Source organism: Elgaria multicarinata, chromosome 11 (assembly GCF_023053635.1).
Source record: "Elgaria multicarinata webbii isolate HBS135686 ecotype San Diego chromosome 11, rElgMul1.1.pri, whole genome shotgun sequence".
Taxonomy (NCBI): domain Eukaryota; kingdom Metazoa; phylum Chordata; class Lepidosauria; order Squamata; family Anguidae; genus Elgaria; species Elgaria multicarinata.
In genome coordinates this window covers 46,431,494-46,455,518 of record NC_086181.1, presented here as the reverse complement: position 1 = coordinate 46,455,518, position 24,025 = coordinate 46,431,494, and the positions used below count along the sequence as shown (strand labels likewise).

Here is a 24,025-nt window from a genome sequence, read left to right as displayed (position 1 = left end):
GTCAAAGATCTAGGGCCTGAAGGTTGATGAGGTAGACTACAGCTCCCAGCATGCCGGGGCTGATAGGAGCTGTAGTCAAGCACATCTGGAGAAGCACCAAGTTCGGGTACAGCTCCCTCTCCAGGCAGGACAAAGAGCCAGACATAGCAGGGACTGGTGGGCTCTTTGAAGAGGGTGCTTGAGCCCTCCCAGGGAAACAGACAAGCCTGGCTCTGGTGTAGCAGAGGCGCTGGACCAGGAGACAGGCATGGCCAAGGCTGCTTGCTGCAGCAAGCCTCGTAACTACAGCGCGTCCACACACACACACACCCCATCAGAGCAGAGAAAGGCGCGAAGCTCAAGATGCGGAGAGCAAGGCAGGCAATATTGGAGGGAGGAAGCGTGAGGCAGGAGGAGGCAACCGCCGAAGCGAAACTGGTCCGAAAGGAACAGCAGAATCGGCCCTTCGTAAACTGCAGCCTGATGGGCCGTGTTGCAGAGAAGGAGTAAGAAAAGGAAGGGGGGTTGGGGAGGGGGGTTCTGTTAAGCAGCCTGACAGGCAGACCAGGGTGGATGGAGTGGTAGAACTTCATTAGCATCCGTGGAAGGATGGCCGCAGAGGCCACGACCAGGCACCAAAAAGAGGGGGAAAGGGAAGAATCTTGGCCAGCCCTGTTTGTAACACAGGGATGGAAGAGAGAGAGGAGACTGACAAGACCCCACAAAAGAAGAATGCAAAAATCCCACGTGTTCCAAGTACTCCGAACCATCAGCCTAGCACACCCACCCTGCACCCCAGAAGTGCCTCTACCAAGATACGCACCAGCACGCTTCCTTCTTCCTGTCCCACCCAAGAAGATTCAGTTCTTACACAGCAGCAGCGGGCAACGCGTGGCCCTGCAAAAAGTTTTGGCCTACGACTTCCAGCGTCCCTCACCAGTGGCTGTGCTGGCTAGGGGCTGATGGGAGTTGTAGGGGCCCCCCACAAAAAAATCTGGAGGGACACAAGTTGCCCACTCCTGTGTAAGACATGACTCTTCTTGGAATTCTTGTTTATGGGGTGGGAAGGAGGAAGCAGGCGAGGAAAAGCACTGGGGAGTGTCATGGGTTTTTTGGGAGGACCCTCGCCTAGTTCCAGGTCTCTTTTCCTACCTGCAGAGGGGCAATAGTTTGGCAGTATCATTCAGCATTCCATATTTGGGCTTGTATTCAAGTACTGTTACAGGCAGAGAGTTTTAAACAGTGCAAGACTTCCTTGCTTCAGCCTCTATTTATGACCACCTCACTTCTAGGGAAGGAAGCATCTACGCCGGTCTGCCCGTGTTATGAAAGTGGGAGGAAAGGAAATATGTTCGAGAAGTGGGAAAAGAAGAAACTGCACCACACAACCCAGGAGACAAGGCCCAAAGGCATTCACCACGCCAGGCCCTGGAGCAGCGCAGACAAATCTGTAATCCACCCACCCTCTCCCTCATACATTCTCTCCCACCCATCAAATGCCTCTCCCAGCTCCTAAAAACTGCTGTACCCCCTTTACTCCAATAATAAGGTGGATAATAAGCAACATCTATGTACATGTCTGAATTTAGGGACGAGGGAGAGAGAGACTTGAAAGATCTGAAATTACTTGTCCTGTAGAGTCCGCCACCCGTGAAAGTGATCTAGTCTACTCCCATTCGCCGTTGGCAAGAAGAACTCCTGAGGGTCAGTTTAGGCATCCTTTACCCCCCCTTTTGGTTCAAGGCTATAGTATCCCATCAGTCAATCCCTCCCCAGGCCCAAAGGCCAAGGAAAACGGAAACAAGGGCAGGATGGGGGGACTCGCCCCCTCAACACGAATCCGAGTGGAAGCTGACTACCCTACTTCCGCAAAGAAAGCAAAGCCAGACCTGCCAATCATCGAAAAGGACCCTTATTAGGTGAAAGTGGGGAGGGGGGGCTCTCTTTATCCAGAGTAAGGATAGCGGCAGGGCGAGGAGGAAATAAAAACAAAGAAAAATAAAAGCAGTAAAAGTTAGATCTTTGTACAGGGAGCTCGGTCTTTCCAAAAAGAAACGCAGCCTCGTCTCAAGTGTCTGTCGCACTCCTCGGTGCGGCTGGCTTGTTTCACCCCCTTTCTTGTACATCTGCCCCCCCCAGAGCAGTTGGCGCCATGCCAAGAGCGCTAGCCCTCCTGAATAACGGCCCTGTGTAGTCACGAAGCCGGGCTCTGGCCGACCGGCGGGTGTTCGGAGAGCAGGTGGGTGGCCGGCTGGCACAGGGAGCGGGGCGAGGGGCGGGCGGCTTGCTCCCAGCTCTTCCCCTCCCGGCTGGCCGAGTCCGAGCACAGTCGCCGGAGTCCACGTGGCAAGGGCGGGGGGGTCGCGATGGCGGGATAAGGCAGAGGTCGTGGGCCAAACCCTGAAGAAAGGAGGAGCCGCCGTCACCAAAGGCGATGCTGGTGCAGGTTCCGGCTCAGCACCGACCGGACGTCAGCTGTGAACCTGGAGGAAGGGGGAGAGCGAGTGAGAGCCACCCACATCTCTGCCCTCCGCCCCCCACCCCGTGTATCCGGTTCTGCCATGCTGAACATTGCTGAGATGTGAGCCAACGACTCGACTCACAGCCTACACTACCTCCCAGAGTGCAGGACACGGAATAACGGGCTCAAGTTAAAGGAAGCCAGATTCCGGCTGGACATCAGGAAAAACTTCCTGACTGTTAGAGCAGTACAACAATGGAACCGATGACCTAAGGAGGTTGTGGGCTCTCCCACACTAGAGGCCTTCAAGAGGCAGCTGGACAACCCTCTGTCAGGTATGCTTTAGGGTGGATTCCTGCATGGAGCAACTCTGCTATTCTATGATTCTATGAAGGACAAGGCACACGCTCCCAGATCAACCCACACAAAACTCACATCGTCTCCTCCTCCCCACTTGGCTCAGCTGTTTGGGGGGGCACCCCCTTTAGGAGCCCTGCGCCCCACTTCCCTTGGCCTTACCTCAAGGCATCGAGCATGGGGAGCAGGTTGAGAAGCGCCGTGTCGCTGGGATCACTGAACCAGGACTTGATGGGTATCGCGTTATCTGCCAGACACAGACCCCAAGAGCCCACATTCACATCCAGAGCTACTGCACTTTTAACGCCAAAGCCCTACCAATGCCTGCTGAGCCTGGGCTTCAGCTGCACCGCTTCAGAACTCAGGGGGGGGGGGCTTCCTAGGATTGGACAGTCTTCAGGCAGGGCGCGTTTTTACTCTGCTCTTCCGCCAACGGGGCTCTGAGAGCAGCAGACATATGATCAATGCCAATCAAGGCATTCCCTACCTGCAGGCTTGCAATCTAAAAGACAGGGCACAAAAGGAAAAAAGGGAGGAGGAGGGAGGAGGAAAGACACAAACTCAGGCACCCGTTCTTAAAGCTACAGAGGTCGTCAGAAAATCAAGCTGGGATGGAGACAGTTCGGGGAGGGAAGGAGTTGCCCATGGTGCAATCCTGTATCCCATTTGTCCTACTGTAGCCTGACAGCTGAGGAAGAGTGCAAAAAATAAAATAAAAATAAATCCTACACACAGAACATTCGTAAACTGTGCCATGGCTCCTAAGCCATGGGGTTCCACAGGGCTCTATCTTATCCCCTCTGCTGTTTAACATATACATGAAGACGCTGGGGGAGGTTATCCGGAGATGTGGATTGAGGTGTTATCAATATGCGGATGATACCCAGCTCTACCTTTCCTTTTCATCAAACCCAGGTGAGGCAGTGGCTGTTCTGAACCAGTGCCTGGGCACGGTAATGGACTGGATGAGGGCTGACAAACTGAGACTCAGTCCAAATAAGATGGAGGTACTGTTAGCGGGTGGTTCATCTGTCCGGCAAGGTGATGTTTGCCCTGTCCTGGAAGGGGCTGCACTCCCCCTAAAGGATCGGGTCTGTAGTTTGGGGGTGCTCTTGAATCCAGAACTGTCACTTGAGGCACAGGTGAACTCAGTAGCAAAGAGCACCTTTTATCAGCTTAGGCTGATATACCAGCTACGCCCTTATCTGGACAGAGATAGCCTAGCTACAGTGATCCATGCTCTGACAACCTCTTGTTTGGATTACTGCAATGTGTTATACGTGGGGCTGCCTTTGAAAACTGTCCGGAAACTTCAACTGGTACAAAACAGGGCAGCACAGTTACTAACAGGGACTGGCCAATGAGACCACATCACGCCAGTCCTTTTCCAGCTTCATTGGCTGCCAGTCCAGGTCCGGGCCCAATTCAAAGTGCTGGTATTGACATTTAAAGCCCTAAACGGCTTGGGGCCAGGCTATCTGAAGGAACGCCTCCTCCCATACGTACCTGCCCGGACCCTAAGGTCATCCTCAGGGGTCCTTCTCTGCAAGCCCCTGCCAAAGGAAGTGAGGCAGGTGGCTACCAGGAGGAGCAGGGCCTTCTCTGCTGTGGCACCCCGGCTGTGGAATGAGCTCCCTAAGGAGGTTCGCCTGGCACCTACACTATACACTTTCAGGCGCCTGGTGGAGACTTTTTTATTCTCCCAGGATTTTAACAGCCTATAAATAAATTTTAACTTGGTGTTTTAAATTTGTAATTTTGCATTGCTGCTGTTTATATCTGGCTGAGCTTTTATATTGTATTTTATATTATGGTTTTATACTGTTGTTTTATACTTTGAATGTTTTAATTTTTGTGAACCGCCCAGAGAGCTCCGGCTATTGGGCGGTATTAGAAATGTAATAAATAATAATAATAAATAAATAATAATTATGGCACAGTGAAGGGTCTTAGCCTTGCCTTCTTCCCAGCCTCTTGGTTTTCTAAAATGTGCAAAGAATTATTATTATTATTATTATTATTATTATTATTATTATTATTATTGTCATTTTAAGGGAGGACTATTTCTTAGCCTATAAACCCTGCCCCCACTGAAATCCAAAGCAGTACAGCCCACATGCAGGCTAACCAGTGAGGCCCAACCACTTCTAAGCTGCCAGGTCACCTTGGGCGCAGGGAGGCACAAGCTCCTGGATTATTCTTTCCTCTTTGCTACTGGGCCAAGTTTAAGGTTCTTGTACTTGAGCACAAAGCCCTAAACAACTTGGGTCTAGGAGACCTGAGAGAGCGCCTTCTCCCCTACCAACCTGAGGTCATCCTGAGGGCCTGCTCCTGGTGGTTCCACAAACACCCATCCTCTGACTGGAGTCCACCAGGGGAAGAGCCTTCAGCGTGGTGGCCCCCCTCCTGTGGAACTCCCTGCCTCTGGAGGTCAGGCAGGCGCCAGCCTTGTACTCCTTTCGGCGCCTCCTGAAAAAGTCATTATTCCAGGAAGCCTTTTCTTAATGGCCAGCCATGGTTCACTGTACATTTAGCATCTTTAAAAATCTATTTTAAAGTGTTTTATTCTGTTTATTTTATCTTGTACACCGCTCCGAAATTTTGAATGGGAAGCGGTATATAAATATTGTAAATAAATAAAATAGGGAGCTAGAACTCAGTGGGGCCTGAGGTTCAACCCCCGGCTTCTCCAGGCAGAGAGAACCCTGCAGAGCTGTTGCTGCCAGTCAGTGATGACAACACTGTGCTCACTGGACTCAGGGATCTGACCCAGTATGAGGCAGCTTCCTCTGCTCCTATGACCCACCCCTTGGGACCCCCCCTGCACACACAAACAGGGAGCAGGTGTCAGCAAGGAAGGGTGGAATCATGGGCTCAAGTGACAGGAAGCCAGATTCCAGCTGGACATCAGGAAAAACATCCGGACTGTTCAAGCAGTACGTCAATGGAACTAGTTACCTAGGGAGGTTGTGGGCTCTCCCACACTATTTATTTATTTATTTATTACATTTATATCCCACCTATTTTCCTCCAAGGAACCCAAGGTGGCGTACATAATTGTCCTCTTCGTCTCCATTTTATCCTCACAACAACAACCCTGTTAGGTAGGTTGGGCTGAGAGTCTGAGACTGGCCCAATGTCACCCAGTGGGTTTCCATGGCCGAGTGGGGACTAGAACCCGGATCTCCCGACTCCCAGTCCAACACTTCAGGGATGCTTTAGGGTGGATTCCTGCATTGAGCAGGGGGTTGGACTCGATGGCCTTGTAGGCCCCTTCCAACTCTGCTATTCTATGATTAATGCTTTATGTGTGTATGTTCTGTGTTTTAGAGTTTTAAATTTTGTATACTTGTTTTTACCTCAATTTTAGAATTTCTGTAAACCGCCCAGAGAGCCCTGGCTATGGGAGCGGTATATAAGTGTAATAAATAAATAAAAACAAATAAATTCTATGAAAGATGTCAGGAAGCTAAGAGGAGGCAAGGCAGCCTTCCCCAACCTGGCTGGGGAACGCTGGGAATTGTAGTTCACCACATCTGGAGGGGACCAAGCTGGTGTCAGGGAAACGTGAGTTTGAACTCTATTGCGACATGCCTGTGGCCCAAGCCACCCTTCGCCAACATGAACGGCAAAGGGGCTTCTGCCCTCCCTTATCGACCTGAGCTGCCCACTCTGTGCTTTCAGGTGGATTCCTGCATGGAGCAGGGGGCTGGACCTGATGGCCTCATGGGACCCTTCCGATTCTATGATTCTATGAACCAGCCAAGGAGTGGGGGAAAACAGGGATGAGCAACAGAGAGGGGGGGGAAGGAAGAGGTTCTGCCAAAGCTGCTCCTGTCGTTTGCACTGAGAGGGAAACCCATCAAGCACCCTTTTGCCTTACGGGGAGGAGCTGGTTGCAAGAATAAAAACGCGACGACACGCATGAAGCTCCACACGGAACCCCGATACTCCAGAACAGGCAGCCGGCAAGGTGGGTGCGTGACGCTAGCAATGTGGGCTGCCGCTGAAGGGCCCAAGAACACCGCCCACCTCCCCCCGCAATTCTCGATGGACGGCTCACCTGGATGGCTCCTATAGGCTCCTGGCGAATTGTCCAGGATGACTATGCTGGACAGGTCATTGTGAACGACCGAAAGATCTTTGATGTAACTGCCCAGCTCCAAAGTGCAATGCTAGAAGACGAAGAGGACGAGAGCGTCACAACCACAATCCCCCATCCCAAAGAGGCCTTTCGCCCAGCGGCCCCATCCTTCTGAGGGGGAAATCTCTTCAAGAAGACGGGCAGGGGTCGGCGTAGCTTCGCCCCACAAGCAGCACCCGAAGCCACTGAAGAAAAGGAACCCGCATGGTCCTCCTTCTGCAGCCCGCAAGAGATAAGCCACAGAAGCGTGGAGGCCGGGAGCCGCCCAGCCGTGAAACAGGGCCGCCCCTTCCCCTGGGCTGCCTCCCAACCCCCAGCCGGCAGAGAGAGAAAAGCTGGGGCCTCACCTGTCTGTAGTATCTCCTCTTCAGGATGCTCCTGTTGTTGTCTAGCTTGTCGGCCACAGCAGAGCCATAGATTTCCATGCTGGCTGTGAAGACGACAAGCTCATACCACTGGCTCACCTTGGGGGGGGGGAGGGAGAGAGCAAGCAGATGGGACAGCGGTCAGCAGAAAGCCTCTGGGAGCGCTCAAGACATCCAGGCTCCCAATGCCCACGTGAAAGGCAGGTTTTTGCAGCAACATTAAGGCTCAACCCCACCTGTAATCCTTGAGAAACACAATCCAAAACCGTTAAAGATTTCCCCGCGAACTAAGCACTGCCTCATTTTTTTTTTTTTTGGAATTTAATCACGTCTTTCAGTTCCCCTACCCTGAGATAAACGGATTATGCTAAAGCTTTTGCAGAATAATCTCTTTGCCTGGCAAGCTATTATGAATGGGGCACACCCTCAAACGTCTGGGCGGCCTTACTACCGCTTCAAGATGGCCTAGCGCAGCCTTCCTCAACCTGGGGCGCTCCAGATGTGTTGGACTACAACTCCCAGAATGCCCCAGCTGGCTGGGGCATTCTGGGAGATGCAGTCCAACACATCTGGAGCGCCCCAGGTTGAGGAAGGCTGGCCCTAGCGAGAAGAGTCTTGCTGTGTATCCCCCCAAGACCTTCTCAGGGCTCTATCGAGCCTGGAACAGGAGGCCTGTGAGGCTGCTTTGGGTCCAAAGGGGGCTTCTCTGCCGCCGCCACCCCCTCTATGTGGCCATTGGCCGTGCTGGCTGGGGAAGATAGCAGTCTTAACACATCTAGAGCGTGCCCAGGCCAGGGAAGGCTGCCTTAAGGTGTCTCTGGTTCCGGTCTGACCACCAGGCCCAAACCTGAACAGCTCATCAGGCAGATAGGGCGGGTGGGAGGAGTCTGGCAAATGAAAAGAAAAAGCCGTAGCACAGGAAGAGGAGGTCTTAGCCTCACAACCCACAACTACCCAGCCCCAAACCCAGGATACCGTCAGCCGCCGGGGGTTAGAGAAGCCAATTCCACCCCAGTTCTTGCGCAGTTTGCTCGTCCTTTCAACTTACAAACCAACGCACTGGGGAATCCCCCGACTACGCGGAAACCACAACGTGGGCAGAAACCCACAACGTCCTGTGCTGGGCGGAAGCTTTTTTCTTTCCTTTTCGTAGTCGCCAGGGGGCAGCCCACGGAGGCACCACGGGACACCTGCCTTCCTAGAGAAACGGCAGCTTGGCAGTGGCCAGGCCGGAAGCTGGAGAAAGGGATTGACGCTCGGCTCGACCCACAGCTTTCAAGCCGAGGAGCAACGGTTTCCTATGTCTAGTTGGGAACACAGGGCCTGGCTGCTTTTGAGGGGCATTTGGGTCCTAGCAACTGGGGATTGGGGAAGGTGAGTGGGAGGAGGAGGAGGAGCAGAGAAAAGGGAACCACTTTGCCTGAAGAAGAGATAAAGCAGCCTTCCCCAACCTGGCAAGCTCCAAATTTATTTATGGTTTATTTTGTCCTGCTCCTCAGCCAAAAAGGGCTCTCGTAGCAACTTACAATCAATTGGCAAAGAAGACTGTCCCTGCCCTCAGGCTTACGATCTATAGCACACAAGGAAAAGGAGTTCAGGAGGGGAGAGGGATAGACAAATGTGCTGGACTTCAACACCCATCACCCCCAGCCAAGAGGGATGGGGAAGGGGCAGGAGCAGGTTTAAGGTTGAGGAGAACAGGACAGCTGTCCAGGAACCGTCGCGAGACTAGAGGTCAAGCCGGCGAAACCAGCTGGGCCCGGGACCAGGCTCTGATGCCGGCCCTTGAAAGGAAGGGCTAAGCAGGCCGGATAACGTCCACCCCAGGCAGTTCCCTTCCCCAAAGGATCCAGGAGAGCTAGTCCCTGGAAGGAGAGGCACTCCAGGGTGTTTGCGTTCAGAGGAGTCCTGGGGGCTCTTGGGCAGGGCTCATTCCAACCCACCTGCCCCAGGGAACAGCACCAATACTCCCGCCCCAGTGCTGCACGCCCACTTCCATCCTGTACTCCTAGCCTCCTGTAACCTCCAGAGGGTTCTTCCCAGAACCTTCTGGGGAGTTTCTCCACAGGGAGACCACGGGGAAGGTGGGGGGATGAAGGAGCCAAGGCGGCAGCCCCAGAAGGGAACGTGGCTGAGGAACCCCTTCTCCATGGGGGCAAGGATGACCGTCCTTGTGTGACCCACTCCGAGCCCTTGACCGTGCGTCTCTGTGTGTGTGCCCGTGTGTCCACCCTCCATTCTCCCTCTCTCTTGCTGCTTACCACTTCTAGAAAAAAGTCCACATGCGGCCTCTTATGTACAAAAAAGCGGACTGGATGCTTGTCTATGACAACCTGGAAAGAAAGGAAGGGTTGGAGTCAAAGCCCGGCAAAGACCTCGGACCTCCCTTGACCTGGCTCGCCTGCGGCAGGACCAGAAGGCAAGCAAGCCCGTCCGTCTCGCTTGCAAGCCAGCTTTGCCTGAACAAACGCGGCGAGGGAGCCAAAACGCCAGATGCGGAGAAGCACCAAAGAATCATAGAATCGCAGAGTTGGAAGGGGCCTACAAGGCCATCGAGTCCAAGGCTGGGGAATGGCCTTTTACATCAGGTTGAACACGGCTTCCTTCCCGGGAGGCCTGAGAACTCTAGCGGAAAGTGACCTACACCCCCAACGCATGTCACTTGGCTTTGGTTTGGGTGCAGTCCATATGCACGTTCCCTGTAAGGTTCTGCAGCAGCCTTCCCCAACCCGGTGCCCTCCAGATATGTTGGGCTGCCAACTCCCATTGTCCCAAGCAGTCCAATACACCTGGAGGGCACAAGGTTGGGGAAGGCTGCTGCAGAGCCTTGAAAGCTACCAATGTATTTCCCACTTCTGGTCGTGAACCGGCAGATGCGCCAGAGAGCTGTAAGCCTAGTTCCTTGGTCCTGAAACAGAAGGGGGCTTGAATCCCAACTCCTAGGGCAGGCAGCTGTGGAGACATCTGGGCCTCACAAAAGCCTCTTTTAAACGCCAGGTGTGAAGCCGGATTCCCTCTGGAAATATGTGGCGCGCCTTCCGGCGGTCCTGGGCGGGGTTCGCAGCCCAAGAGCGCCAGACCCTTTCCCATCTTGTCAAATTTAATGCGCCAAAAGGGGCCCTGTGGCGATACCCACCTTTCTGTCCCTTAGGCATGTCTTTGTATGTCTAGTGAGCGCGGAATGTTTGACTGAGTAGGTGCAGCTGGTGATGCGGTGAGAGAGGGGGACGGAGGAGTATAAATAGGTTGGCTGGGGGGATTGAGTTTCGAGTTTTGTTTGTTTGGTGGGAGGTTTGGTTTTAGTCTAGGAGTTTTAGTCTGGCTTGTGCTTCGTGAGAGTGTTTGGTGTGAGGAGTGAGAATTTTAAGGGACCTGGGATTGTTGTTTTGAATATAAAAACTGAACTAAATTGAAATACTAAAGATTTGTTAAATTTCAATAAACTGTTCTTTGTGTTCTGTTACCACAAACCACGCGTCAGCTCAGGAGTCATTACCTGCTATATTACACAGTGTTAAAAACATCTAGAAATACACCTGCTGTTCAATACCTCCGCCATAGAACCTGTTTCCGCAAACCCTTTCCCTTGTCCCCTCACATACAGGGGAGAGGTTGTGTTCTTTTTACCCTTTCCTCAGGCTTTTCAAGAGGGAGCGCTTGGCTTGAGAAAGGTGAGCTAGGCAAGGCCTTCTGGGTGAGGTTGGTGCCGTCGCAGGTCCCTTCCCTCGACCCCGCAGACCCTCACACGCATCTCTAGGGCAAAGCGTCTTCCCTGTCCAGAAGCCTCTCACCTTGAGGATGAAGTCGGGAGGCGTGCCAGGCCTCACCGTCGGCCTCAGGACCCCATCGTGGTGGGAGTGGATCAGCGTCTCATCCAGGTCTAGGACGAGGATCTTCCTCTTCACCTGATCTACCGAGGGGGAGGGAGGGAGAGAAAAGAAGGCAGGTGCAAGAGACGTCAGATACAGCCCAGACATCACACGGACGTGAGCCCTGATCCCTCCATCCCCTTCTACTGCTCTGGCACAACTCTGGGCGTATCAAAGGGTGGAGGGGAACAGGCAAAACCATTCCAACGGGAACTATACTTACTGAGCCGTTCCCGCGAGACCTTGGAAAGGGGAAGAATGTCGTAGCGCACCGTTTGATACTGGATCACCTGCCGGATGGAAACATGCAAAAAGAACGTGACCATGTTTATGAAGGGAAGACCAATAGAGCACTCCTGACTGGAGCCCCCCCCCCCACACACATCCCGAGATAACATTTGCAGGCACAGTGGGGGGATACACGCACCAAGTTCTGCAGGGAGAGCCGTGTTGGGTCTGTTGCACAGAAATGTAACCAAGAGTCCGAGGGTCAAACGTTTTGAGACTGGACCAAGCATTTACTGTGGCAAAAGCTTTTTGTAGGATAGAGCCCCTAGACTCACACACCTTAAGTCTTTTAAGTTGCCATCTGATTCTAGGTTACATTAGTAACCAAACAGATTAGTAACAAAGAGAGAGTAACATGGTTACAGCACCCTATAACTCACAAGCACATCCTTTTAACACACTTCCCTTTCATGGAAACATGGGATAGTAGAGTTGGAAGGGGCCTCTAAGGCCATCTCAATGCAGGAACCCACCTTAATACATCCCTGACAGATGGTTGTCCAGCTGCCTCTTGAAGGCCTCTAGGGTAGGAAAGCCCATGACCGCCCTAGGTCATTGTTTTCATTGTCATACTGCTCTAACAGTCAGGAAGTTTTTCCTGATGTCCAACTGGAATCTGGCTTCCTGTCACTTGAGCCCATTATTCTGTGTCCTGCACTCTGAGATGATTGAGAAGAGATTCTTGCCCTCCTCTGCGTGACAATCTTTCAAGTCCTTGAAAAGTGCTTTCATGTCTCCCCTCGATCTTCTCTTCTCCAGGCTAAACATGCCCAGTTCTTTCCCTCTCTCCTCATAGGGCTTTGTCTCCAGACCCCTAATCGCCCTTGCTGCCCTCCTTTGAACACCCTCTGGCTTGTCCGTGTCCTTGAAGTGTGGTGCTCAGAACTGGACGCAATACTCAAGATGAGGCCTAACCAGTACCAAATAGAGGGGAACCAGTACTTTGTGTAATTTGGAAGATACCGTATTTCTTTGATTCTAAGAGGCCATTGATTGTAAGACACACACTAATTTCAGTACCACCAACAGAAAAAAAGCTTTGATTCTAAGAAATAATTAATGCACCCGCGATTCTAAGATGCACCCCGTTTTTAGAGATGTTTATATGGGGAAAAAAGTGTGTCTTAGAATCGAAGAAATTTTCTTTTCCCTATAGCTTTTAAATATTGAGTTTGTTCTGACCCTATACTGTCAGCTTCACCCTACCCGGTGCCTGTTTACACTTCCCTGTGCCTGTTTGCATTCTCTTTCCCTCCTTATTGTTTACTACAACTTTATTAGATTGTAAGCCTATGCGGCAGGGTCTTGCTATTTACTGTGTAATCTGTACAGCACCATGTACATTGATGGTGCTATATAAATAAATAAATAAATAATAATAATAATAATAATAATAATAATAATAATAATAATAATAATAATAATTAATGGAGCCCAAAATAGCATTTGCTTTCTTTACAGCTACATTGGGGGTAGGGGAGACATGCAAACCAATTTGAGACACCCCAAAAGGTAAGAGGAATCATAGAATAGTAGAGTTGGAAGGAATCTAAAAGGCCATCGAGTCCAACCCCCTGCTCAATGCAGGAATCCACCCTAAAGCATCCCTGACAGATGGTTGTCCAGCTGCCTCTTGAAGGCCTCTAGTGTGGGAGAGCGCACAACCTCCCTAGGTAACTCATTCCATTGTCGTACTGCTCTAACAGTCAGGAAGTTTTTTCCTGATGTCATGTTGGTAAACATGAAAACTTCATATTTCCCAACCCGGGCAATTCTCTGATCTTGGAGAATCACATCACTGCTTTGAAAGCGGAAGGTGGACATATCCTGATCAAATCAGAGAATGGTTTTGTGGGGCTTCTCTCACCAGAGCTTAAGGAACAAGTCCTTCAGGGTCCTATCAAAGCCCAAAGTTCAACGCACCAAACTGTGGACATGTGGATATGAGAAGCAAGCCTTCAGGGTCAGAACAGCGAAACATCCAGGTAGGCTTGGGCCAACACAAACCTTTCATGCTCTTAGTGAGCTGTTTATCCTAGGCAATGCTCAAAGGAGGAGGACACATGTGCGTTGCCCCCAGCAGCTGGGATTCCAGCGCACCCAGAATCCTTTGAGGCATGCAACCTTTGCGGGTTGTGGTTTTAGACGCCTTTGCTTTTTTTTTAAAGAAAAAACACACACGCTTTCCTCTTGCAACCAGTTATTTTAATTCCTTCCTTAGTTCCAAGAAAGCAGCTATAATTTCAGTCCTTTATCAAATCCAACCGCTTGCTCGTTCCTGCTACAGGAGGAGGGTGGCTCTGGAATGCGCGGAAAAGAGAAGCCAGCCGCCTCTGGTGCGGAACTTTATGGGCTAAGCAGCACCCTCTGGGTGGCCCTCAGCCTCAGGCTGTGCCTTTTCCACACGAAAGAACTGGGCTCCTTGTACCAGGGCAAACGTTGCCCTACACAGAATCTCACTTCAGCAAACGTCACTCACGCCCAAGCTCTCATATGGGTGGAGAAAAAAAGCTTTCGACATCAGCCTTTCCCCAACCCGGTGCCCCCCTCCAGACTGCACCTCCCATCATGCTCAGCTTCTCCCATTTCAAAAAGGGTCTGGGGTGGAGGCACATTACAGTGGTAGGTGGGTCCAAAAGAATCAGAATATTATTTCCGCCAGTAACTCAGCCTTAGGAGAGCCATTTTAAACTTGAATGGGGAAAGAAACATGCAAAAGCTGAGAATTAGTAGCAGCTGGGGGGTGGGGGTCAGGGAAGGGCAGGGAAGGGGAAGGGGCTATGACCCCCTGCGGACTCATGAAGAAGAGCTGGACTGAGCCCCCAGGTCAGCCTTCCTCAACCTGGGGCGCTGCAGATGTGTTGGACTACAACTCCCAGGCTGGGGCATTCTGGGAGATGCAGTCCAACACATCTGGAGCGCCCCAGATTGAGGAAGGTGGCCCCAGGCAGTCTGGATTTGGCCCATGGGCTGAGATTTGGCACCCCCAAACTACATACGAAGAATCATCACGTGCACGGCTGTTCTATCTAAAATATCTTAAAATATTTTGAGATTTTAATCATGTATTCGTTTTATGTTTTTAATCAGATTTATGTATTTTATATTTTTGTATTCAATGTTGTTTCCCGCCTCGATCTAGAGGAAGAGGCGGGTAAGAATTATTATTTTTTATGATGAGGAAGATGATTCTGCAGCCTCTCTGTACTTTGGGTTCACCGCTGGCTTCTCCCTGGAATTGCCCTCCAGGGACGTTTCAGTCCACACAGGCAACCAGAGGTAGTCAGACGTTAGATTATTGCTAGGAAAACCACCGCTAGGTTCCCAAATGACACTGCGAAAAGCAAGCTGTCTTATGCCATGCTAGAACACCAGGTCAGCGTGTTCAGAGGAGGGCAACCAGGATGATCAGGGGTCTGGAAACAAAGCCCTATGAAGAGAGACTGAAAGAACTGGGCAGGTTTAGCCTGGAGAAGAGAAGATTGAGGGGAGACATGAGAGCACTCTTCAAATACTGAAAAGGTTGTCACACAGAAGAGGGCCAGGATCTCTTCTCGATCCTCCCAGAGTGCAGGACACGGAATAACGGGCTCAAGTTAAAGGAAGCCAGATTCCAGCTGGACATCAGGAAAAACGTCCTGACTGTTAGAGCAGCACGACAATGGAACCAGTTAACTAGGGAGGTTGTGGGCTCTCGCACACTCGAGGCCTTCAAGAGGCAGCTGGACAGCCCTCTGTCAGGGATGCTTTAGGGTGGATTCCTGCATTGAGCAGGGGGTTGGACTCGATGGCCTTGTAGGTCCCTTCCAACTCTGCGATTCTATGATTCTATCTCCAACTCAGCCCTGCCTACGCTGGCCAGCAGCAACTGACTCTCCCAGCTCTGCTAACTGGAGAGGCTACCCAGGTTTCAACCTGGGACCTTCTGTGTGTAGAGCACATGCGCTATCAGCCAGCTACGGTTCTACTGCGCTGGAGCAGACGAAGACAATGCCTTCCATTCCCTGGTATGCGTGGCGAGTTGCCTACATGCCGTCCTTTTCCTAAAGCATGGCGTTTACCCCGCCTCAGTTTCCCAGAGCAATGAGCAGAGGGCCTAGCTGCTGGCTGGCCTTCTCAGCGCCAGGACGAAGAGAAAAGGAATTGCATAGTTACTCGTTTTATATGCCGCCTTTGGCAGAAAAACCCAGAGTAAAAACAATTAAAACGTAACATGTTTAACTCAGGCGAAAATGGATGCATGAAACCTTACAAAGTGAAGGCGTTTTCTCAAGTTATCATGAGAGTAAAATACAACTGTCCGAAAGGCCTTCAAGAGGCAGCTGGACGGAGATGCTTTAAGGTGGATTCCTGCAGTGAGCAGGGGGGTTGGTCTCGATGGCCTCAGAGGCCCCTTCCAACTCGACTGTTCTGTGATTCTATGAAAACACCCTGCGCGACCATACCCCAAACCGCCGGAGTTTAAAAGCCAGAATGCACAGAGCCCTTTGTACGACCTCACATTGCCTCTTGGGGAATATCTCCTTAGAAAAGGCCTGCTGGGGGCGGAGGCACAGCTCAGTGGCAGAAGCCCACGCCAGGGAAGGCCCCTGAACCTGCCAAGCGTCCCCCAGCTTAAAGAGTCTAGGATAACAGAGCAAGGACCAAGCAGGTCAGCTGCCAGTCAGAGCTGACAGCGCTGAGCTGAATAGGCCAACGGGGCCATTCAGCGTGTGGCAGCTCCTTATCTTGTGCTCTGCCGAGTCTATTTTTGCCAGCCACCTGCTGCTTTTCCGCAAAAGGCCCTGCTCTCCCTCCACAAGGGCATCAGGATGGGCACAGGCCCAACGGGCCGCCTCTCGCGCTCTCACCGGGAGGACAGCTGCCCCTCGAGTGCCCTCAACAGGCACCTGCCAGTCCCATGCCTATGGCCGACACCCTCGCACCCCACATGGTGCGCTTCCAAAATTAGCCAGCCCAGGCCCTCGAGACTGGGAAGCCGGCCAGAGGCCAGGAGGCTTTGGTCCAAGACGAAGGCACTGAAGCCGGAGAGGGGAACGCGCAAGAGGATTAGAGCAAGGCCCAGCCAGGACACACCGCAGCCTGGGGAAGCAGCAGAGGGATCCCACGGCATCCTGGACCAAAAACGCCAGTCAGGGGGCAGCCCTGCCTTCATCTCACCTCTCTGGGAGCGGGGAGAGGACACGGAGGGCCACGGGGACACGACGAGCCCCTTCACAAACCAACTCTACCTGTGCTTTAGTTCCCACCTTCTTTGCACACAAAGGAAGTTGCAGAGAGGCGGGGGCAGAGGCAACAGACGCCTTCTCCTGGAAGTGCTTGTGGACTTCTTGACCCGAGAAAGGCCCACTCCAGTCCTGCCCGGGGGGCCTCTGGCCACTGCAGGTATCTTCTTCCTCCCTATCGAGCAGAGCACAACGTTTCCAGGATGTGCTCCTGCATCAACACAGCCTGGAGGCTGAGGGTGTGTGTGTGTGTGTGAAGGGGGGAATGCAACACCACCCTCACTGAGTTCACATGTGTGTAGATAAACACACATGCAAACTGAGGTGCTGCAGGTCCTGCCCTCCAGAACGACCTCCATGGGAGGACCTGACGCTGTTCTCACGAGAGGGCAGGGAGGACCGGAGGCTTCCACCTTCCCTCCTGATGGTTGAGGCCACAACGTGCAGACCACCACTCCCACTTTGAGAAAGGAACACTCTGGACTTCAGGGTCATCAGCAATTTAAGAAACGAACTCCACGCCCCCCCTCATCTCATGCAGCATTCGGAGGGCCGCTCAACAGATCAGCCCAACCTGGGACCAGCAAGGAGCCTTCTCATCAGCCCAACCAGGGGAGATGCCTGCCAGATTTGAACTTTCCCTCCACAGGCGAGCAGCTAGGCTCCCTTGCCGTACCTGGCACTGTTTGCTCTGCCGGCACCTGGCGAACCTGGACCAGACTGCCCAAGTGGAATCATAGAATAGTAGAGTTGGAAGGGGCCTCTAAGGCCATTGAGTCCCTGCTCAATGCAGGAATCCACCTTAAAGCATACCTGACAGATGGCTGTCCAGCTGCCTCTTGAAGGCCTCCAGTGTGGGAGAGCCCACCACCTCCCTAGGTCACTGATTCCATTGTCATACTGCTCTAACGGTCACCAAGTTTTTCCTGATGTCCAGCTGGAATCTGGCTTCCTGTCACTTGAGCCTGTTATTCCGTGTCCTGCACTCTGGGAGGATCGAGAAGAGATCCTGGCCCTCCTCTGTGTAACAACCTTTCAAGTATTTGAAGAGTGCTCCCCTCAGCCTTCTCTTCTCCAGGCTAAACATGCCCAGTTCTTTCAGTCTCTCTTCATAAGGCTTTGTTTCCAGACCCCTGATCATCCTCGTTGCCCTCCTCTGAACACGTTCCAAGGATAGAACTGCCTCTGGAGGGGGCCTCTAGGTTGCTTCCAGGTCTCCAAAAGCCCTTACGGCCTCCCCCGTCTGCTGTACCCTCAACCCCTCTGCAACATCTCTTCAGTTCCTACAAGGGGGCACCTGCCACAATTCACCCTTGGCCTTACCACAACTGCACACCACTCTAGCAGCATGCTGCGGGTGAAGGCCTCCTCCCCCACCATGGCTGGAGGAACCCCAGGCACCCACTCCCTTGCTCAGGCTCCTAGAAACTCACTGTTCGAAGTGCAGATGTGAATTTACAGCAGAAACACTGCACTGTCTATTGAGTGTCTGAAGTGAAAAGAGCAACGCAAAACAGTTTGGTGCAGTCTCATAGTAATTTGAAGTATGCGCAGAAGAGTCTTGTGCATGTCAGGGGATCCAACACACTCTTTACTTGTCCCCTAGGAGAAGAAACAACCTGATGCGTAGTGACCCATTCTCAGGGAAGGCGCTGGTGAACCTCACTTGCCCAACCGCTGCCAGCTTTATTTCCACAGAGTTTGTCTTTCCCTTTAGTCAGAAAGCCTGGCCTTAACCCAAGGACAGCCTTCCCCCCTACCTGGTGCTCTCCAGATAGGTTGGATCAAAACTCCCTTGCTGGCTGAGGATGATGGGAGTTGCAATCCAACACATCTGAAGGGCACCAGGTTGGGGAAAGTTGGTCAAGACCGTCTCTTGAGGAGGGAAGCGACTGTCCTTAAGGGAGCATTCAGATGGATCAGGTGCAGCAGCCTTGCTCTCCCTTGCCTAGCCAAGGGAGAAATGGATCCAGGTTCCCCCTTGGGTCAGACAGTCGATGCCTGGGCTGTGTGGTTTCACAAGCAGCACCCTCAGGGAGAGGACAGTCTAAATGGCCTTCAGTCCCTCAAATTCTGCAGTCCTCACATTCTAAGCAAGAAGGAACTTAAAAAGAAACAAGCAACCGTTGCTTGCATAACTTCCTCCAAAATACCCAGCTGTCACTAGTCTCAGAGTGAAGAGGCTGCAGCCTGATCCCTGTACCTGGAAGGAAAGATAGCAAGCATGAGTCACACACACACACACACACCCTGATCACCACGGAAGCCACTGTCTGCACATATGCACACTTGTGCGGCTAGGATGCTGCCTCTCTGTTACCCCACAGCTATTTCAGCGGCGAGCATTTTAAGTGCTCCTACAATCCCTGCTCACCCAGCCGCCTCACGGTCAGGAAGGAGAACTAAGGCTTCAAGACGGCCTTCCCATCATATTTATTGATTTATTTACATTGTCATACCACCCAATGGCTGAAGCTCTCCGGGCAGTTCGGAACAGTTAAAACGATAAAATACAATATAAAAGTTTAAAACTACAGTGGAAAACAAAAAAACAAACAGACAGAAACTAGCAGCAATGCAAAGATTTAAAATACTTAGGCGATGTCCTAAGCTACTTTATTTTGCACCATTAATCTGAAACCAACAGCCATAGGGCTGGAAATGACCAAATGTACCACCCGGTTAACACCTGCCATATGGCAGGGTCCTGTCCCCCACCCCCATTGCCATATATATACACATACACACACACACACCCATACGTATTTCAGCTCTACTGCCATGCCCCCACTCTCTGCTGAAGGCCAGCTCCTGAGCAAGAGACTTCAACAAAGAAACATGCTCACTAACCAGTCTTAACTTCAGCTAGAACTTATGGCGCCAAAGCTGACAACAACCTGGACTCCAAACGTGTTGAAGGCCCCCCTCCCCAGAAAGAAGGGAAGGAGTCTGCCTTCTCCACTCCAGCCAAGAACTACTATTTGTCCCACGCGTAGCCTTTTCTATTATTGTGATTTCCCCCCAACAACCACTTAGTCAAGGTATTATTATTCCGACTTTTCAGAGGAAGGAGCTGAGATGGAGTAACGCGTGCAAGGCAACATCGCAAACCCAGTCCGTGCCAGAAGTAGGCCATGCACCCAAGACTCTCACGTCAAGGACCTGTCTGAAACCCGAATTGCTCTAGCGGCCGCTGCTTCGACAGGGGCAACAGGAGGAAGGCATTGGTGGCCCACTCTCTCTAGAACTTTACAGAAAGGAAAGACATGTCTCCATAATGATGCATACAGGTGTTCTCTCTCTCTCTCTCTCTCTCATATACACACACACTATATCAAAGACAGTTCCATTAACTTCTATGAGCAAAATTAGCAAGCTTCTAAAACAGCAACACTGAAGTCTTCAGCATCTGAACCTTACCCGTAATTTCCATCGCTAAGAGGACCCACACATCCTGGCTTCCTCTCTCAAATCCCCTAGTAAGAACAGATAGGCCCACTTCGTTGGCTGCTGCCGCCGCCACCCTCATCCCTGCTCCCAACAAGCAATCATCTCTAAAATTACATTTAAAAGCAAAAGTACTGAAATTCAAGGATAAAAAAGCAGCTTGTTGGCTCAGCCAGGCTTCAAGGAGCTGCTGTCAGCTTAAATCCCATTTGACTGAGCAATCTGTACCTACTCCAGTTTCATGTGACTCCTCAGGCCTGGAGCAAAGAGAGTTGCTTTCTGTGGAGGGCCACCTGGTTTAGTCCTAATTCATATGTAGGGAGTAAACAAGGCGTAAAGCAACTTTCCAGAGGGTTTGGGCAGGGAGGAGGGAGAGAATGAAGTATCAATCCTTGCAGATTTAGGACAGCTGAGAAAAATAGGTGCAGGAATGATGAAGTTGTGATAGGAAACCTCAGGGCAACAGTCAGACTTGGAAATGTACTAACTGGTTGAAGCCAGTTTTACATATAATTTGCAAAAGAATTTCAGTGGCTTCATGTTTTGGTTTAACGCAGCTCCATCTGAGTTATACTATTGTTTCCTTTTCTCCCAGGTAATTGGGTTCAAGGAGCAGAAGAAATGCATCTCAGTGTTTTCCTGAATTGCATAAAGCTTACTGGAAATTCCTTCTGCCATGAGTTAAAGGTCAATCATAAGCTCTCATTTTCTTTCAAGCAGAGGCTGTACTTGTAAGATTTTATCAACACATTATCTCCTGTAGGGTCAGTGAAATTCTCAGGCACTTGAACCTTCAGACAGGACCAAAGCTGGCATATCTCCTCCGTTTTAAAAACACCCAGATTATTTGCCATTTTATGCACCGTGCACCTGCTGCCTTTGGGCATCCTTAGCTAGAGGAGAGAACTGAACCAACACCCTAACCCAAACTCAGGATGAAGATCCCAGCACCTGCACTTTGACCTCATCCAAAGAAGTAAGAAAAAGCTGTATCTGAACACAACAAGACTGTTCAAGACTGCTACATCAGCCTTCGGGAACCTTCACTTAATATAGAAGCTTATGCCTGGCCACAATTTCCTGCCTCCGAAGTTCCTTTAATGCTCAAGGCCAGTGGTTTACCCAGATCATTGACTGGCTCGTTAGCAGCACATACCAGCTACCTGTTCTAGCCCCTGCCTTGCATAAGTCACAACAGGGACCTGTTTAGTAAAACATAACAGGAGTCCAGCACAAATAAACTGCAGGTGGTTAATACACCTTCACTCACTGTAAATTCCCCTTTACTGGATCTATCCAAACAACTTACACATTGTAATTCATTTATATGATGCATCAAGGACAATTTACAGAGGAGACCAACCTGCCTGAGGTGCTTACAACTAAAAGTCACCATGGGGACATAGAGGAGCTGGAAGGTGAGCAGTTTTGAGTGAAACGGAGAAGTAGACAGGGAGAAGGTGGGTTTTATTTCCGCTACACATACTTAGGTTTTGTTAGTGGGCTATGGGGACCAAGGAGTTTCACCAAAGACTTCCTAGACTTCCTAGAAAAGGAGGTGGGTGATGGAAGAAGAAAGACAGGGAGCCTCACAGATATGCTTGAAAATTTCTAGAACCAGATTTTTCTTTTATCTAAATAGTTTTCCTGTTCCAATGACCCCCATTGCCCCACATACAAGCTCCAGACTCTCAGCCCTTACAGATGCTCATGTCCTGCAATCACAGACCAGAGCACCTCCCCGTTAGGCCTGTGCCTAGATTCTCACCCAACTCCGTCTCTGCAAGCACATTCTCCACATTATAGGGGCCTTTGCTCTGTTCTTCCCATTCCATGAGCCTGATCCTACTCGAACACCACCCCCATCCCCTCTGCTCCTTTCAGTGAACTTGCTTCTTACAGAGGTGGGCTTCCACTCCTCACCTGCCACGTTTCTCCAGCTGCCTCCCCCCTCCCCTGTTGCCTGTGGGTCCTTTAGCGCTAGCCACCCACCACACCCACTTTCACCTCAACTCTTTCTCCTGTGCTTTTGGTGTGAAGCTGCTACCTTCACTCTGGCCACCCAAGGAAATCTTAACACATATTGAGTTGTGTGTGATGATCAGGGGTCTGGAAACAAAGCCCTATGAAGAGACTTGAAACAACTGGGCATGTTTAGCCTGGAGAAGAGAAGATGGAGGGGAGACATGATAGCACTCTTCAAATACTTAAAAGATTGTCACACAGAGGAGGGCCAGGATCCTTTCTTGATCCTCCCAGAGTGCAGGACACAGAATAACGGGCTCAAGTTACAGGAAGCCAGATTCTGGCTGGACATCAGGAAAAACTTCCTGACTGTTAGAGCAGTACGACAATGGAACCAGTGACCTAGGGAGGTTGTGGGCTCTCCCACACTAGAGTCATTCAAGAGGCAGCTGGACAACCATCTGTCAGGGATGCTTTAGGGTGGATTCCTGCATGGAGCAGGGGGTTGGACTCGATGGCCTTAGACGCCCCTTCCAACTCTGCTATTCTATGATGGATCCCTCCCTCATTTTCACCTCACTGTGAAAGAGGAGGGGAGAGAAGAAATGGTGACGGTATAGACCAGGGAAGGGTCTCCTCTGCCTCAGTCCGACAGTTTCACCGCGAGCGACACCAGAACCTCCTTCTACGCCGCCTCTGTCCTCAGCACCACACTTCTTCTGTTTTTTTTTCTATTTATTTATATTTTTAAAGGACAGGCGCTGGCTGAGAGGGGAAGCCCGCTCTGCACGCCCTCAGAGGCACTGTCTGCCCTTGCAAGACGGGAAGGCAGAGGCGGCCTCCGGCACGTCCACCCACGGGGGCTCAGCCCCTCCCCAACCCCAACCCCTCCCCGGTACTCACGGTGCGGGCCTGCCGGCGCAGGAGGTAGAGCACGAAGCCCCAGAGCTTGGCGGCGAAGGCGAGGAAGGCCCGGAGGCCCAGCAGGCACTGCGAGCGCATCATCCCGCCGGCGGGGCCCGCCGCGCCCCCGGCCCGGCCCAGCTCCGCCAGCTTCCAGCGGGGCGCGACGGACGGACGGACGGAAGGGAGGAAAGAGAAAGAGGAGGAGGAGGAGGGCAGGAGGAGGGGGCTCCGGGCGGGCGAGGGGCCGCCGCCCTCCGGCTCAACCCGTGCCCGCGGGCTCCGACATCGTAGCTCGCCGCGACGGCCGCTGTCGGTGGCTACCGGCTTAGGGGGGAAGCGCTCCCCCCTCCCCCGCCGACTCTGGGCTCTTCTTCGCTCCACTTCCGGGGCAAACGACGAGCGCCAGCGACTACTTCCGGAGCACGGTGGCCCGCCGCGCCCAATCAGAAGCCGAGGAGGACGCAGCCACAGCGCCTGCAGAGCATTTGAGGGAAGGCAGGAGGGGCCTGGAGGCGGCGCACTGCGCACGCGCGTTACTCTTGGCGGCTTTGAGGCGGCCCTGAAAGAAGTCTGTGTGTGGAAGCGAGGCGAGCGAACAGAGCCGCGCGTGCGCAGAACAGAGGGCTGGGGACGAGCCTGTATGCGGGGATGAATCGCGCTTCGCTGGACGAGGCGCATGCGCCAAGCCCGGCAACCAACCGGGGAGGGAAATAAGGCCCGCCAACACGCGTGCGCTGAAAGAACTCGGCTAGGTGGGGAAGGGCGCATGCGCCGGTGTCCCTGGCAGCCAGAGCTATACCAGGGTAGATGAACACAAAGGGCCGGTTTCCGGGTTCAGACGGCCTTTCCCCCCCCACCACACACTCCTCCCATGTAGAAGAGTCGCATAGAGAAATCATGGGCGCAATTGAAGAGTACAAGGCTGGCTGTGGCTGGACAGCTGCATTATTTATGTATTTATTTACTTATTTATCATAATAATAATAATAATAATAATTAAAAAATATATATTTCTTACC

At 51.9% G+C, this 24,025-nt stretch overlaps 1 protein-coding gene across 1 annotated transcript; it reads right to left on the bottom strand.

Annotated features, from left to right (window-relative positions):
- Nucleotides 1-1,978: 1,978 nt before the first annotated feature.
- CTDNEP1 (CTD nuclear envelope phosphatase 1) lies at nucleotides 1,979-23,405 on the bottom strand. The gene is made up of 8 exons (XM_063138664.1): nucleotides 23,004-23,405; nucleotides 11,399-11,465; nucleotides 11,098-11,216; nucleotides 9,568-9,639; nucleotides 7,289-7,405; nucleotides 6,861-6,972; nucleotides 2,960-3,044; nucleotides 1,979-2,462 (listed from the first exon to the last, which is right to left on the bottom strand). The coding sequence occupies exons 1-8, from the start codon at nucleotides 23,103-23,105 to the stop codon at nucleotides 2,402-2,404; spliced, it is 735 nt and encodes a 244-aa protein (XP_062994734.1). The 5' UTR covers nucleotides 23,106-23,405; the 3' UTR covers nucleotides 1,979-2,401.
- Nucleotides 23,406-24,025: the final 620 nt, after the last annotated feature.